General features: G+C 44.5%; 1 protein-coding gene across 12 annotated transcripts in view; it reads right to left on the bottom strand.

Moving 5' to 3' along the window:
• Nucleotides 1-18,024, bottom strand: part of LOC134354039 (myocardin-related transcription factor A-like) — a 238,553-nt gene that overhangs the window by 1,067 nt on the left and 219,462 nt on the right. For all 12 annotated transcript variants that reach the window (XM_063062719.1, XM_063062723.1, XM_063062724.1 and 9 more), the window contains 4 exons: nucleotides 16,891-16,995; nucleotides 15,825-15,980; nucleotides 13,855-13,912; nucleotides 1-11,744 (listed from right to left, as the gene is read on the bottom strand). The exon at nucleotides 1-11,744 is cut by the window's left edge and continues 1,067 nt beyond it. In XM_063062719.1, the coding sequence (XP_062918789.1) occupies nucleotides 11,224-11,744; nucleotides 13,855-13,912; nucleotides 15,825-15,980; nucleotides 16,891-16,995 (840 nt within the window). In that variant the 3' untranslated portion in view covers nucleotides 1-11,223. The remainder of the gene's footprint in view (nucleotides 11,745-13,854; nucleotides 13,913-15,824; nucleotides 15,981-16,890; nucleotides 16,996-18,024) is intronic.

Here is an 18,024-nt window from a genome sequence, read left to right as displayed (position 1 = left end):
AGATCACAGTTGACCTGTACTGCCATGAAACAGTAGTCAATGTTCCCTGTAGTGCAAGAATCGTGAAAGGAAGGTCTTCAGTTAACTCACAACATCCACAGTGAGTTAAAGTGGAAACTGCAAATTCAGATAGTTTCACATTGGGATTAAGAAAAATGCTATTGACTTGATCTCCTGACTGCTAGATGGTGAACTCTGCATCCCTCCTCCTCCCCAGAACACTTTGGTTTCTTCATATGTGTAAAATAATACTTTAATCGACTTGCCCACCAGCTACTGGAGCTCTTTTCTGCTAATCTGTTTTACTTTGACGAGGGGCCTAGGGGCGTTCAGTGCTGATGTTCTCCCCTCACCTCACCCTCTTCCATGTTCCAACCACCTAAGTTACTCCAGGTCCACAATCCATCCGAATAGAGCTATACAAAATTATAGGCTTAATGCAAGCAAGCTCTTTCCACTGAGGTTGGCTGAGACTAGAACTAGAGGTCATAGGCTAAGGGTGAAAGGTGAAATATTTAAGGGGAACTTCTTTACTCAGAGGGTGGTGTGAGTGTGGAATGAGCTGCCAGTGGAAGTAGTGGATGAAGGTTTGAATGCGACATTTGAGAGACGTTTGGATAAGTACGTGGATGGGAGTGGTATGGATGGTTATGGTCTAGGTCTGGGTCGTTGGGACTAGGTAGAATAAGTTTGGCACCAGCTAGCTGGGCTGAAGGGCCTATTTCTGTGCTGTAATGCTCTATGACACTAGGCTGGCTGAGCACTGCTCCATGCAGGGGAATCAGGAGCTTGCTGTCTGGGGACAGTTATTCAAACTACAGAATCAATTCAACCCCACAATGTACGAAGTCTGCCTACAAAACAATGAGCATAGACATCTGTAAATAAACCATTGGCAGTGATCACGGGAGTCATTGGTCACAATTATTAGAGCAAGTAATTTGTCACAGTGACTTATCAGGCAGAAAACATTTGCAGAGCTGCAGTGTGGGATGGAGGAATTGAATTTCAATGGCTTCTTACGAACAATACTTACAGAAGAATCCCCATCCTGAGCAACACTTCCAATTTGGGACATGTCCCACTCATCCATCAGCCAACCTGACTCTTGATCAAAGTTCTGGGACATTTCTGGAAAAGTCATCACCGTCCCCTTCCCCTGCTTTAAGAGCCTTTTCTCGAACAAGTGTGTTAAAGTTGCTGTTGCTTCTGCTGCTACTGTTCAGGGCAACTGACATTCGACTGGTTCCCTGCAGACTCCTAATGGCTGTTTGATCAGATGCTCCAGGAACAGCAAACTTCCATCAACACACACACGCACATCCACCACAGGATCAAAATCCAAAGTAAATTTATTACCAAACTACGTATATGTCACCATATACTACCTTGAGGTTCACTTTCTTGCAGGCATTTACTGTTCAGGAGTGGAGGAGCTGTGGACGTATAGCATGTCAGTAATTATATACCTGATTTTGATTCTTCTGAGAAAGCAGCACTGACTCAAACCTAGCAGGAAGTGTTTTGAGCTCTCCTCCTTAGTGGTTACACACTGTCCCGAAGAACAATGAGAAGCATGAAGAAAACTCTGGGCCACACAGTCAGTCAAGTTCAGAGTGTTTACTGAGTACCCGATGAGTATTGTCATTTCATGGCCCTCTACAAGTGTCATTAACCGAGATACAAGAGTTACAGCTCTCACCCTGTGTGCGGAAGTATTTTGGAAGTTTCCACTGATGTCTGTTTCTTTCTCCATCCACTAGTGCTGAGGCTCAAAACAGCACATTCCTTGGGCTGCTTTGGCTCAAGTGTATTTCTCTACAGGACCCTCAGTCCAGCCAGAGGTTGTAGATCAACCTGTAGTGATTCTACCTCTTATAGCTTTATATAATGAAGAGCAGTAACTTGCCCTTTACCACAATGCACAGTCCCCTGGACTGGACCTTCCTTCTCTTGTCTACAAAGCAGACAAACCCAAGAGACCTCATTCTATCTATCTCCAGCAAAAGCAAGCAAAGCATATGCCTTCAGTCCCTCTCTCCTCAATGCAGCCTACACTGAAGTAGACAGATGCAGTGTAACTTATTGATGGTGGTGGGAAGCATAATTGGTTCAGAACAATTTGTCAATGTTGTATTCCAGTAAACATCCTGCGCGGACCCCATCTTGGTCTCTCCATCAATAAACGGGATAATACAGATCAAATACTTCCAATGTCAAATTGCAGTCACTTCCTATGAAAAAAATCCAGTCTACACTAACTAGATAATGAAGGTAGAACTTCAGCACATATACAATCTACTATTTTAAAGGACTTCAATGACAAGACTGTAATCAGACCAGGTTCCAAGTGCACTCCCATCTCAGATCAGAGCATGAGCACCATGCTCTTCAATTAACACTAATACTTCTTCATTGCCCTATTGTTCTCAAACACTTGGACATCTCCTTGGGTGCAGTATGGAGCTGGTATCCATTGAGCAAGAACTTTGAACTGCCAAGTACTCCTTAGAAATCTAGCAGCAGATTGAGTAGTTCTCTACTCAGACAGTGTGACATTCTAACCCCAAGGGCAGAAAAGATTGTATTGAGTGAACAAACCCAATAAAAAATCTAGGTCCTTCTAAAGATGCAGTTTTGCGATGGGCTGGTGTTATTTAGCATTTTGTACCAAGCTAACTAGAGCTGCTCTAATATATAAAGAAACCTTCAATGTTACCAAACCACAAAGCAAACTGGATAATTGCAGAAGCTTCTCCTGCTTGCCAAAGACACGCATAGCAGAGTTAGGCAGCCTTGCTTTAAAAAAAGCACAAAAAAATCAAATTCTAGTCTTTATTTTACCTTTAGGACACAATTACAGCAGCTTTCTTTTCACGATCATGTCTCCCCTGTAGTGCAGCAGTGTGGGACTGAAATGAAGGCACATAGTTTTTTAAAGTAAAAGAATTTTAAGTGAATAGCAGCAGGGAGCTTAAAAAAGCAGTATTTAAAATTTAGCACTTAAATCTTAAATGTGGATGTAAATGTTCTGCCTGAACTAAGGGGGCCAACGAGAATAAATCCGGCTGTTGCTTATCGAAAGCTTTCGACCCCGTCAGCCACAGGTTAAAGCTTTGGGTTGGATGGGGGCTGAAACCCATTTCGTGGACCTCATAGCAGATACGTATAGATTCCTGCACTTTTATCGAGAAAGGCAAGGTCAAGACTGGACTCATTCCCAACTTAGAGGAGTTATCAGGGCGACCAGCTTTCTCCTATTGTATTTAATATCATAATGGACGTAATATTATATTTATTAGATAAGGTGGGTCCGGATTCCATCTCAGTGAAGATGGCAGCTCTTGCACTCCATTGGGCTTTGCCAACAACATGGCTCGAGTGATTCTCACAAGGGCGTGCCTAGAAACCTCAAGACCTTAACGAAAACTAGTCTAGAGGCAAATCTCGATAAAACAGCAGGGTTTTATATGACTAGTAAGAACAAGGCACGAATTTTTAAGTTTATCCGTAACCGGCTCTTCGACAAAGATGTAATCAATTTTATTGACCCGATTAATTGAGAAAATAGTGCAAGGATTGATCCCTGGGTAGGGTGTTCTAGACCAGATTGGACAAGCAGACTCGAGAGAAGGGGAAGTAAGATCCACAGCACTAAACTTAAGCCTACCCAAAATGTCGCCATTTTTAAAACTTTGGCTAAGCCCTGAATCTGCTATGCATTGATTTTAAATGAAGCTTCCTGGTTAGAGGCCAGACTAAGAATGGTCCACTGGTCCTACACGTTTGGGGGTTCAGCTCAGGGCTAACAACCCGGATTGGTAAAACAAAATCGAAATGGAAACAGCAACAAAGAATCCTTCTACATCCGAGTGTGACAGTATACCCAAGTCTCCACCCAGGACTTACATGACTGATAGCAGTGAAAACGGAGCTACTGTCACGATGAAGGAAACCCTGAACACCACCAGAGATGGAGGACCTTCATTGCTGCCCTAAACACCAGCAGCATTACGGACAGTGAGTAAATACCCAAAACATCCTCAAATTAGGATTGATTAGGGGCTTCATTAAAAATTAGTAAATGGTAGTGTGGGTGTTCCACTTTTCTCATGTTAGATTTCCAGCTTTTTAAAGAAAGGTCATACTCATATTTGTATTATGAACTGGTTCGATTGAAATGACTGATTTTCTTTTTCTTTGTAGGCCTCGTCTTGTGATTGATCATGCTGATTAGAAGCACTGAGACCCCAATCAGCAAGGATTTTTCCCAGAACCAATGGGTGCTCTGCCTTGCTGGATCTGTGCTCTCAGGGGTAAATGAGGAAAACAGAATATTATGGACTGATTCATGAGTTCCTGCACTGTTGAGATTAGGGGGTCAAAGGGTGCAGCTTTCGAATGGATTAGGTGCAACTTCCAGATGGCTGCAGCTAAGAAACTTGCATTTGCCTTCAAAATGTAATCACCAAAACAAGTCAATTACCAGTCAACTGCAATTCAGAACAATCATACTTAGTCATTGACCTTTTCTTTTGGTCTGTAATCCATGAAGGGTGTCAAATCTTAAATGTTGACTATGTTAGTGTCTCTCTCTCTCTCTCTCTTTTTCTACAGACACTAACCTGCAGAGTGTTTTACCAGTGGTCAGTGATCAGTATCGTTCTGCTGTGATTTTGGCTGTAAGTCCAATGTAATTGGATACCCGGCTGGCACTGATGCAAGAAGGTAAACACAGGAACCGTATGATCTCCTGGGTAATACCTTACCCAGCCTTGGCAGCTCCATGTTCCGTAGATCCAAGGCTCTGGATTACATATTAGCTACTCATTAATTCTATGCTCTTTACTGCATCATTATTGCACATGAAAAGGTCATTTGGCCAATCAAGTCCACACTGGGTCCAAGCACAGATGTCTGCCCGATCTCACACATTGCTTGCAGATTATTTTCTAACAAAGTTTCTATTTAATTCCCTTTGAAAGACATAGATGAATCTGCTTATAACACACTAAAAGCTCAATAGTCACCATCTTCCATTTCCTTAAGTGTTTTTTTTTCTCTAATCCATCCCCTCATGCTTTGCTCTTCCGCTAAGCCCCCTTGGTCCCCAAACCGTCTACGAATGGGAACAGTCATGGTACTGGATCTCAAATTTCTGGCATCAACCCCGGAAATCTTTAAAGTCTATATATATGCTTTGCGTTTGAAACAAAATAGACAAGATGCTGGTAATTTGAAACAAAAATAGAAAGTATTGGATACACTTAGAAAGGATATCTCCAGACCTCAATGGCACCAAATGCTTCAATTCTGGAACTGAAGGAACCCTGTTCTGGTTTCTCCTCTAAGTGGACTTGTGGTTTAATCTAATAGCTCTGAGATAACTTGGCAAATTACTTGCATGTTTTAAATGCTTTCTTTTAGATTTATAAAATCAAGATGTTGAAGGGAGTAAGAGAAACAAAGATTGCATTGAAATGAAGTTGCTTGCGGTGGGTAAATGCCAATACTGACTGTTTGGGTTGGATGGGCCATTAGCACAACGGAGGGATAAACAGGATACATTGATAAGATTAGAAGACTTGGGCAGGAACCAATAGAACAAATAGTTTGGTGCTAAATTGTACTTTTGATTTAACATTCTCCTCTGTTGTATAAAAAGGCCCACTGCCAACTCTGCAAGGGAATGCCAATGAACGTGGGCTTGCCAATGTAGTGTTACAGGATTTAGAAAACAATTGATGAACTCGATCTCCCAATGTACTTTGATATGGCCCTTGTATTTCGTTTGTCTATCTGCACTGCAACTCTGCACAATATCTTGCATTCTGTTTTCACCTTGACGTAATTAAACATGGCACAGTCTCTACAGATGCCATGCAAAAATAAAGCTTTTCATTGCATCTTTGGGCACATGAAATAGTAACCAAATCCAACCTGGCTCGTGTTACATTTACATTACAGCCAACTAAAAAGGGGACCTGTAGGAATAGAAAAGCATCAGTAATTATCTCTTTGTTGGAAGGGGATGAGAGAGGAAAGGCTTCTACCTCTCAGGGTTCTGCTTGATTGCCGTCTGAACTGAGACTGTGGCCTGCAACTAATTGGCTCCTGGATCGGTCGTGACAGGCTTCGTGGATGTGGACTCACTCTTTGTGAACTTCTGAATGCTATTTGCTTACTTTTAGTGTTCACATGATTTGTTTCTTTTTCTGCGCTTTGGGTGCTTATTGTTTTTTTTTTAGATGGGCTCTATTGGGTTTCTTTGTTTTGTGGCTGCCTGTAAGGAGAGGAATCTCAAGGTTGTATATAGTATTCGATAATAAATGTACTTTGAACTTTGACCCAGTGATCCCTGCTTGAAAGTGCATCTAAGGACAAATCAATCCAACAGCAGTGCTAGCAATACAAAGGATTGTGCAGCATAGTTCTCTGTAACTCCAGGATACCAAGGAAAGTAATAAGAGATAGAGGCATTTGCAGGCGACGAGCAGGTCTAAACTCAGGTAACAATCAAAATCATCACAGTTACCTCTGACTGTGAGCAAGGTCCACAGAAGCCAACTTCAAGGGCATGACAGTAGGAAACAGACAAAATACCACTCAGTTCTACCATCTGCATCAAGTTTAACACAGAGGTGATTGGGTAACATTAGGTACCAAGCTACAAAATGAAATCAGGGCAGGTGATCAAAAGGGTCAGAGGCAGATTTGCAGAAGTGCCTCAGAGTATGTAGGTAGGTAAAGCAGTGCAAGGCATGAAGTCCAGAGCTTGGGGCCACGGACAGCAGAAGGTCTTGCAGCCATTGGTGGAGATGAGGGAGGAAGACCAGGAAGGTCAGACCAAACTATGTAATACACTCAACCAAGCCTCAAATAGGGCTCATTCTTCTTGCAAAAAAAGGAAGAACAACTTTAGAGAAGTGGGACAGAGCTCCTAATCCTCTGATTGTTTTGTGTTGTGGTTTCTAGGAATCCAGAGCAGTGACTGAAATAGCTGAGACTACTTCACCCCAGGTTGAACCTACTGGGTCTTAAGATTGTCTTGGATCAAGTACAGCATTGCAGCTAAAAACCCAACTCCAGTATCAGAATTGCATTATGATCCAGTGATCAATTTCTATAGGTGTGTAAACCTACGTTAGATTTTTTTCGTTAATTTTATGGCTTAGCATCATTCCAGCGGATTCACCAATATACTGCACGTTTTTCTCCATTTATTTATCTTAAAAACACCTCACACACTACAGGAGGTGGCTTTGATCTAACAATGAAAACTCTCACCTGAATTCCACCAGTCCCACTACCTCACTCAGTTTGGCCTTGCTCACACAGATCCTATTTCCACCTACCACCTTGATACACTCGTGGCAATTTCCAGGAGTCAAGTAACTTAGTAGCACGAGCGTGTGAAACTAAAGCACAAGGGTTGTGGGGGGGGGGGGACAATATTCAAACCCTGCACAACCAGTTTTAGGAACTGGGACCAAACCTGGGTCCCTGGATCTGTGAGGCAGGGCTAGTTGTGCTGCCATGGTCTCCCGAGTGGCCATTAGTTGGCGACACTAATTCTAACTGTAAAACTCTATCATTATAACCCGCTTCACACCCCTATTTGGAGTCATTAAGGGTTGGTTGAGTTGTTCTCCAATTCTGACAACCAATTTGCAAACGTTATTATGGAAACTCAGTTGGAACATAGGCAGGGGTTCTCATCGCTGATTAGTTGCATGGCCACGCAACTGAGTTTCTGTAATGACAACCAGTCAGCTGATTGATATGTATATAAAGGCTAAGCATTCAGGACACACCACAAGTGAACAGCGCACTGATGGTGTCTCCTCGAATGGTTATGAAACGTCTGCAAATGGATTGCCAATATCAAAGAACAACTCAACCTAGCCATCAACCACCCGAGCTACCTATGATCAAAGGGTTTGATGACGACTTAACACCAGAATTGACAGGACAATACACAATATACAAACTCCATTCACCAACTGAGTTCAGGTGGCAACATTCAACATACACTCAGGGATTTGCTAACAAGATCCATCCTGGCTGGAGACCATTCTGGTCAGAGAACTTTTTTAGGGATGGATAAAATGAAATGACGGTGAGAGAGAACTCAGCTCAGCCCCTTCAAATTTTGCTCAGCATGCCGTGTCTCTTGAGTGTTCTCAGAATCACAAAGCACCATCAGAAAGTGTGCTCACCACTTCTGTGCTAGGGAAGAGGAGGTGGCTTCCAGTATGGAGGTTCCATGTCCAGATATGTCACTTGGTTTGCACTGGCTCACCAAAACTAAGGCTCAATGCACAGGTACAGAACTCGCCAAGTTTTCCAACTCAGCAACATCAACAGTGGTGTGGTTAGCACAACACTTTACAGTACAGGCGACCCGGATTCAATTTCCACTGCTCTCTGTAAGGAGTTTGTACATTCTGCCCGTGACCACGTGGGTTTCCTCTGGGTGCTTTTGTTTTCTCCCACAATTCAAAGACGTACCGGTTGGTAGAATAATTGGTCATTGTAAATTGAACCAGGATTAGGCTATGACTAAATCGGGGATTGCTGGGTGGCGTGGCTCAGGCTGAAAATAGCGTATTCCACACTGTATCTCAAAAAATAAATCATCTATTTTAACAGTGTATGGATAAAGTTGATTGGACAAAAATGTATCAATTTTGGTTGGGGGAGGTGGAGAGAAATTAACTGTTTAATAGCCTCCAAGCTCTCAGACATGGCTCTTCAGTGCAAGTTAGATGAATATCAGGTTCACTGGGAGTGGGATTTGAGACTTTCAATAAAACCCACCCTTTGCTACTTTGGTGTGGGAGGTGGTGTTTGGAAGGTTGTGGGCTTCTGTACCTTTGATCAAATCAGCAATTTTTGAACCTTCAAATCATTTCCCCAACCCCATTTCAAATGCTCCCCCTCCGCTCGCTCTGGATTCTGTATACACCAGGATGCAACGTTAACTCTCTCAACCCTTCTACAAAAGAATCAAACAGGTAGCTCTTATAGAGAGCTGTACTGAAACGCAGCTTATGGTCAATGAGAACATACAATTAAAAAAATAACAAAGAACTGATTGCCAAAGCAATGACACTCAACCCCTTTCTGGGTTATATAAAGACCACAGTAACTTCACTTTTGGCTACTAGAAAGGATGACTTGGCCACTAGCTTGCAATAGTGATTTAAGCATGATGTACTCTCTGCCTTCAACTACAAGGGTTGCAGAATGTGCCAAATTGATTGAGAAACACATATCAAATGTTTCAAGAATATATATAATATAAACAAAAAAAATCACAGCATTGTCCAGAACACAACACAATGCCCGGTAGCTCTAATTTAATGTGAAAGAAACAAGGAATTCAAGGCAACTTCCACTCCTTTGTCACTCTTTCCAAACTTCCAAAGGCTTGTTCCTCTTAAGATTCCTTCAGATTAGTGTAATTAATCTAGAACTAAGCACATAATCCTTCCATGTTCCCAAGTTAATGCTGTTCCATTCCCAGCCAAGATCCCTTGGTTCTGAATGAAAATGCATTAGCTTGGTCGTGCTATAACTCACAGTGTGAAGTTGACTACACCGGGGAGTCACACAAGCTCTGTACCAGAAACCCACAGAGGCAAAATTTAACTGCTATTCACTAGGCTGGACAAGTTGTCACTTTCAAGGCTTGTTGTCAAAAGTGGGCCCCGTACACCAGTGTTATGTAATCAGTGATTTATAATAACATAGCAGAACATAGCTATGTAACTCATACACAGATATGACTTCAAGTGCATATATTACAGTATGCAATTTCGGTTTACATTCTAAATGATTGTAACTTTACAGTTTAAAAAAAATCATGTAGCTGGCAAGAAGGACAATTTCTTCTTCCTGCAGCGGATTTTAAAAATCCTTTTTTGTTCACTTTTAAGAAATACTGTGGCAATTCATGGCCCTTTCCGACATTGAACCCTCAGCTTTTCAGGTCCCCTTCACGGTTTGAAGGGTGAGGCATGCAGGAGGCTGACGGATACCCTGCCGAGATGACACAGCTCTGGTTGACAAGGAAAGAGTAAACAGACAGACAGCCCCACACCCTCAAACCAAGAGGGCCAAAGAGATCTTTCACCCGACTCTGAGACGCCAGCCAGCCGTTGAAAGCTTGTTATCAGTAACTAACAGCCCCAGGACGTAGATGTGGTGTCAACGCCACAAAGACAGCACTGGACAGTTGTGACCCTCTCCTAGTTGAACTCAGACCTCTTGGTTACAGGCTTAGATTAAGTGGACAGAATGGAACTTGGTGCTCTCTGACGTGGAAAACCTTTGGGGAAAGTCGCAGCTATCCTTGGGGCGTGCTGGAGACAACACTTGCCTGATCCAATAGTCCAACTCAAAATCTGACTGAGAATGAATGGCACATTAGGGGCCTGGTGAAGGCTGTCCAGGGCTAAATTCAACTCCTCTCCTCAGACTAAAGCAAACACTGCTGGGGTTGCTGGGCAAGAAATAAACTATTTCACAACAAGCCAAAACGCCATGGTCACAATCCAAAGCAGTCACAAGCACAGGTCTTAGTTTATGATCTTAGGGCAATGCCACGACAGACCGAGACACGTGCTCTGGAGACAGACCACAATAACATTCAGACTTGTCCTCAAGGGGCTGGGCTGGTGGGGAGGTTTGGTGGTAACTTTCCATTTCTAACTCTGTTAATGTACCTTTGGGTTCCTGTTTCAAAAAAAAAGAACATTTACTTGCCCCAATCAGTGCAAAGAGACAGACTTGGCAATGGAGAAACTAAGTGTTAATGTGTGCTGGGAGGGGGATCCGTCTCTCCACAGGTCCAGCCCAGAAGCTATGTGAAGGCTAAGATCAAAAGACTCCATTGTGTTCTGGTCAACTTTTAATTAAGTCCATCCTCTGATCTGAACTCTAATCCGGGGGTGGCTCCCCCAGCAGCAGTGGTTGGGCTCAGAGTTACAGCAGCGTGCTCCAGCCTGTATTTGCCCGTGACTCTTGAACAGGGAAGACCCTCTGATGCTTCACAAGAGGATGTGCATCGCTGACTCGTGTGCAGGTCCTGCTCAGTTAAAGTGACAGCGAAGAACCATGCTCGAGGACACTCACCCTGATTCGGCACCAGCGCACTAAAGTCCCACACTGATCAAGAGGCTTTGCGAAGGATCGCCCTCAACGTTTTGGCCGCTGATGTTAATCCCAGTGTAAATGCAGGTCGTGACTGTCTAGGAAGTCAGTAGAGAAGACACTGTGGGACACAGAGTTCAGAGGAGCCAGGCCCACCGAGGAGCCACCCATGGTAAGATCTAGCCACTCCATACTGTCCAAGTTAGTGTCAGCAAGGTCCAGGGTCAGGCAGGTGCTGTCGGTGGTGAAGTGCATGTCCGAGGTGTCCATGGGAGAGTGCGGGTGCTCCAGTATACTGGAGCTGCTCAGCATTTGGTTGTGTAGGTCGTCGATGAGCGAGAGAGGCTGAGTTCCATCGTGGTCAACTGATAACAACGGGACACCGGTTGTGCTTACTAGAAAGTCCTCGAGTCGGCTCTCTTGGTTACTGAACTGGCTGTCGGTGATGGGCTCCAGCAACAGCTGTGGAGACGGTGGCTCCACTTTGAGAGAAGTCTGTGGCGAGGACACGGCAAGCGTGGGCGAGACACTCTGCGGAGACGGCGTGTTTAAAGAGGTGGTAGCGTCCTTGGCATTGACGGAGATTTCTGTGAATGAAAGGAAAAGAACATAAGCAACAGCTTTGATTATTTCTCCTTCTTTGTATTATTCTACTCTTGCTTCAACGCTCCACAATTTGATTGGGAAGCTTTTAACCTCCCAATGCGCTTCTTGACTGAATGCAGGATTAAGCTTGTTTTAATCCAATACCTAGAGTATCAGAGCATGGAAGCAAATCCTTCAGGCCACCTTGGTGCCCATCCCTTTCAGCACTCAATAACTTTCTAAATATATTGATCATTAACCCATCCTAATCCGGAGCACTGCAGAAAAGTATGCACTCCCCTCCCCAACCTCTTCTAAAACCAGGCCTGAGTTTAATTAGAATTTCCATCACACCTCCCCACCAAACCACCTGAAATCAGCTCCCCCACCACCAGGGGATGCATGTGTTCAAGGGTACATTAAACCCTTGAACAGGGGGTTCCCATCTTTTTTATGTCATGGACCAATAACAATAAGCAAGGGGTCTGTGCCCTAGAAGTTGGCCAGGGACTGATGACACATTTGGAGAGCAGGCACTAAATATGCAGTCAACGTCAATTGCCCAGGGTTTCAGCTTGACCAAAATCTAGACATGGCTATGCATGGTCTCTCCTGAAAGCTGACTGAGAAAATAATGGAAGTTCAGCACCTGGGCTCCCACAGGAAGACAGGATCTTCTGCAAACATGGAAGATTGGAGGATGTCAGTGTCAAAAGAATGGTGCAACAGGATGTGAGGGGAGGAAAGTTAAGACCATAAGACATAGGAGCAGAATTAAGTCATTTGGCCTATAGTCTGCTCCGCCATTCCATCATAGCAGATTTATTAACCCTCTCACATCCATTCTCCTCCCTTTCCCCCGTAACATTTGAGACCCTTACTCATCAAGAACCTATCAGCCTCCACTTTAAATATACCCAACGACTTGGCCTCCACAGCCATCTGTGGCAATGAATTCCACAGATTCACCACCCCCAGCTAAAGAAATTCCTCCTCACCTCAGTCCTAAAGAGGCGCCCTTCCATTTTGAAGCTGTTGGTCTCCCCCCTCGTCTGCTGCAGGAACGATATCTCTCTCTCCCTCGCTAGTGAGCGAGAGAGCCTGCCTGAGATGTCAAACTGTTGGGATGGACAGTAGTTTTTGATGGACTCGAGATCACGATCTGTTTGGTGTTGCCTTTGCTTGCATGATGGGTGGTGGAGGGTTGGTGCTTTTTCTGGAGCAAGTGGGGGGGGTTGGTGCTTTTTCTGGAGCAAGTGGGGGGGTTGGTGCTTTTTCTGGAGCAAGTGGGGGGGTTGGTGCTCTTTCTGCAGCAAGTGGGGGGGTTGGTGCTTTTTCTGGAGCAAGTGGGGGGGGTTGGTGCTTTTTCTGGAGCAAGTGGGGGGGTTGGTGCTTTTTCTGGAGCAAGTGGGGGGGTTGGTGCTCTTTCTGCAGCAAGTGGGGGGGTTGGTGCTTTTTCTGGAGCAAGTGGGGGGGGTTGGTGCTTTTTCTGGAGCAAGTGGGGGGGTTGGTGCTCTTTCTGCAGCAAGTGGGGGGGTTGGTGCTTTTTCTGGAGCAAGTGGGGGGGTTGGTGCTTTTTCTGGAGCAAGTGGGGGGGTTGGTGCTCTTTCTGCAGCAAGTGGGGGGGGTTGGTGCTTTTTCTGCAGCAAGTGGCGGGGGGTTGGTGCTTTTTCTGGAGCAAGTGGGGGGGTTGGTGCTCTTTCTGGAGCAAGTGGGGGGGGTTTGGTGCTTTTTCTGGAGCAAGTGGGAGGGGGGTTGGTGCTTTTTCTGCAGCAAGTGGGGGGGTTGGTGCTTTTTCTGCTGTTTATGCATGGGGGGGCTTTGGGGTTCTACCGTTTTCTGTCATTCACTCTTCTTGGTTTTTTCTGTTTTGTGGATGTCTGTGAGGAGCACAGATTTCAGGTTGTAAACTGTACACATTCTCTGATATTAATTTGAACCACTGAAGAACCTGGTCCGAAACACTGACTGTTTATTCCCCCCCATACCTGACCTGCTGAGTTCCTCTAACATTTTGTGTGTGTTGCTTGCAGTCAACATTACTGGTTTCGGCAGCATGATATAAATGATCAAACTCCAGCAAAAAGCAGTATTCTACCATTGTTATCTTACCTCCACTTTCAATGAGGATATCAAACAAATCATCCATCTCCTGGCTTCTGGAGTTCTCCTGAAAATGGTAAAACAAAAGTGAGACCATCAGTCACAAACCAAGACAGAAAAGACAGCATGTTGACTGGGCCAGGTTCTCTGGCCACAGAACTTCCTTGTTTCACAGTGAGGTGGAGGCGACGGGGAGATGACGTGATGACACAAGTTCCTCTATGAAAAGGAGAAGGGGAAATAAAGTGACCAATCAGGGTGGCAATGGTGCACGGACTGTGATCAGGGAAATGCACATTGGTATGCTTCTCCAAAATTTGTTGCTGGAGAATACTGATGAAACCAAGGCATTTCTCATTCCCATTCCCACTCCCTCATACCACCTTCTCTTGGAAGACCAATTTGGATCAGATGATTTTGATCTGGAGGACCTCAGAAGTCAACAACAAGGCATTAAACTTGGTGGTTACAGCATTTTGTTCAGTGTGTTACAAGACAAAGAATGAACAAAAGGTTAAAGAGAAAAAGACATGGTCGTCTCATACACAGACTACAGACAGAACATGTTCCAGTGATAAGATGTAACTTATGAAATAGCCAGACTCCAGTAGTGTGACATTTGGTGCAGGAAACCCTGGAACTTCTAGAAAATACAGAATACGTTATACTACAATTACTAAAAATAGCACTGAACAATTACACATACGATAAAGGGGGTCATATAAAAATTATGAACTTGCATAGGGAAGTTAAAATACAAGAAAAGAAAGTAAATGATTCTACATCCTAATCCAACACCACCTACAAACAAGGAAGATGTCATCAAACTTGGTCCCTTGACATCATCCCCAAGGAAGGGATGATCATTAACGCAAACTAAATCCCATGATTTAGTGATTATGCTCCAAAACACTTGTCTGTAAGGCAATAAACCTCAAGAATTGCTATAGTGTGGTCTTGTTTGACTTTCTATTACCGTGTGGGTTTTCTCCGTTCCAAAAGAAGTATGAGTTAGGGTTATTAAGTTTTGGACTTGCTACGTTGGTGCTAGAAGCACGGTGACACATGTGAGCTGCTCCCCCCCCACCCCCCACCCCCCACCCCAGGACACATTTGGATTGTGTTGGTCACTGACACAAATAACACAGTATGTTTTGATGCACTGTGTGACAAACAGAAGAGAATTTTTCTAATATTTCTGCTCCATGAAGTATAAACTCAACTTTCACTGTAGCCGATTCCGCTCATATCTGTAAGTAAGTCAGATTAGCTCAGATCTTGGTGGCAGTTAGACATAACGGGTGGGGTTCTCATGGTTTGCCGGTTGCAGGCGGTGGTTGTTGGACAGCAGCAAGAGTTTCATCAACCATCCACAACCAACATGATAGCGTAGTGGTCAGCACAACGCTTTACAGTACCAGCGACCCGGGTTCAATTCCCACCACTGCTTGTAAGGAGTTTGTAGGTTCACCCCGTGACTGCGTGGGTTGCCTCTAGGTGCTCCGGTTTCCTTCCCCAATCCAAAGACGTGCCGGTTAGTAAGAAAACTGGTCAATGTAAATTGTCCTGTGGTTAGGCTCAGATTAAATCAGGGAATGCTGGGAGACTACATCTCAATCAATCAATAAATAAACAAACAAACAGGAAATGGAACAGCTGGATTAATAATGTTAAGTGGAAAACCCTAGGGCTCTCAAACAACATGTCTTCAAAGAAAATGAATGTGATTTTTAAATTTCCAGCATCCTCTCAGAGATTATTCAATTCCTGGACTTTACAAGCAACCAGGAAGTTTGATAACCCCATAGAGAAAAACAAGCAATGCAGAGAGGGGAACAAGTACAGGGGACTAGGGAAAAATAGACATTACCATCTATACACCCCCCCTCCATCGCTGTCTACACTCCCCTTTAAAACCTGTGGGAGGTTTTTGCTTCTTGTCATACTTATGAAATGTCTGAGGTGATTCACTAACTCACCTTGTGTGAGGAGCTGGATTCGTTATTCACCCTCGTCTGTAAAGAGCTTTCCGTCGCGTTGTTTGGGAAGAATGGCTGCAGGTTTTGGGGCGTGAGGGCGTACGACAGCACAGCACCAGATGTCCCAGTGATCAGCTGCAGACCCACTTTCTGGTCCTACGTTCAAAACATAGGTAGGGGTCAGATACTGGCTGCAGAAACGGCCAGAAAGTGAGTTAACCAGCCTCTTGCAAACAGGCTTTCAGTCAGTGCAAATTTGCCCTCCCAACGCTGTAACAACCTACAGGATGCAACTTGGAAAGGATCAAGCGGGTACTTCCTTACACATTTCCAACATCGGTAGCTTCTCCTAGAAAGGAGGAAAAGGGCAGAACCCGCCACCCTGCAACTTTCAGCCCACTGGGGTGCCACGGAAACGTGGCGGTTAGCACGACGCTACTACAGCTCGGGGCGTCGGAGTTCAGAGTTCAAATCTGGCGTCCTCTGTAAGGAGTTGGGATGAGGAGTGTGGATTTCCTCCCACACTCCAAAGCCGTACCGTTTAGTTAGTTAACTGGTCATTGTAAATTGTCCTGTGATTAAGCTGGGGTTAAATCAGTGGGTTGTTGGGTGGTGCGGCTCGGAGGACCGGAAGAGGCTGGTCCATGCTGTATCTCTAAATCAGGGGTTCCCAACCTCTTCAATACCATTAAGCAAGGGGTCCACGGACACCAGGTTGGGAACCCCTGTTCTAAATTTTTAAAAATTGATTTAGAAATTTACTTCAGATTTTTCTCACAGTCAGAATATAAATTCTGGAGTTCTCTCCTCACAGCAGTATGGGGGCATCTTGACTGGAAGTGTCACAGTGGCTCAAAGGGCCATCTCTGCCTTCTCAAGGGCACTTAAGGATAGGCAATATAAACTGCCCTTGCCAGCAATTTCCACATCATGGAAAGTCAAGACCTTCGGCAAACAAAGGGATATTCCAGACTGTACAGGAGCCCACTTCACAGCCCTACTTTCTCCGTATCCTGCTACAGAAAGGTGCAGAATTAGCTTGACATCACAATCACAAAATGTGCACCTTCTTTCCTGTCTGGGTCATCGTTTCCGTTTGTGGCTCTTGCTTTGACTGAGTGGTGGGTGTAGTCTGCTGCGCCTGTTGCTGGGAGGGGGAAGACGTCACTGCCTGAGAGAGAGAGAAAGAGTGAGAAAATAAAATCACAATCGGCAGGAAAACCAAATTAGCAGCTGGGCTGCACCTGACACCTGATGTTGATAGCTTCAACAGGCATAGAATTCCAAACTTTGAGTGTCAATTGAATGTTGCTGTCATTCCAGCTCCACTTTATAAATGTGAGGTGATGCCTCAAAATGGCGTCATCCATCATTAAAAGCTCCCATCACTCAGGATATGGGCTCTTTTCATTACTACCATCACAGAGGAAGTACAAGAACTCAAAGACAGACACTTAATATTTTAGGAACAGCTTCTTCCCCTCTGTCATCAGATTCCTGAATGGTCAATGAACAACCCACGAACATTACCCCTCTATTTTTGCACTACTAATTTAATTATATTTTTCTGAAAACAACAAAATTCTTGACACATCAGTGAAAATACCTGAGTCTAATTCTGAATCAGCAGCAGAGATCATTGCTGGGTCTGAAATATCAGTTAAATGGGTCTTCAAGCATGTCTCTTTGAGACTGCTGCCTGGTTCAGCTTCATATTCATCTGCCTAGCGAATCCCCTTTCTTGCAATAGTATCTTCAGTGTCCAAAGATCTCTCCGCCGCCACTCTATTTCCCTCTTAGATGCTGGCTTTCAGCAACAGTGGTGCTCCTGTAGCTTCACCTAGACAATAATTTCACCTCTCCGCCAATTCTCATTGAATTATGGATACTACAGTACAGAAACAGGCCCTTTGGCCCATCTAGTCAAACTATTATTCAGCCTAGTCCCATCGACCTGCACCTGGACCATAGCCCACCGTACCCCTCCCATCCATGTACCTGTCCAAACTTCTCTTTTGTTGCAATTGAACCCATATCCACCATTTCTGCTGGCACCTCTGAACTGCTACCAGCATGTCCAATACTGAACACTGGCTGAGCTGAAACTTGCTCCAATCACGCTTATCGGGAAGGCGGGACTGTCTCTGGGCCTGGTCACACCTTCTCTCAGCTTCCCACACCAAGCTTCAGAATTTCCTCC

The sequence above is a fragment of the Mobula hypostoma genome, chromosome 11 (genome assembly GCF_963921235.1).
Source record: "Mobula hypostoma chromosome 11, sMobHyp1.1, whole genome shotgun sequence".
Taxonomy (NCBI): Eukaryota; Metazoa; Chordata; class Chondrichthyes; order Myliobatiformes; family Myliobatidae; genus Mobula; species Mobula hypostoma.
Note: the sequence above shows the minus strand (reverse complement) of the source record. Positions and strands in the feature narration are given on the sequence as shown.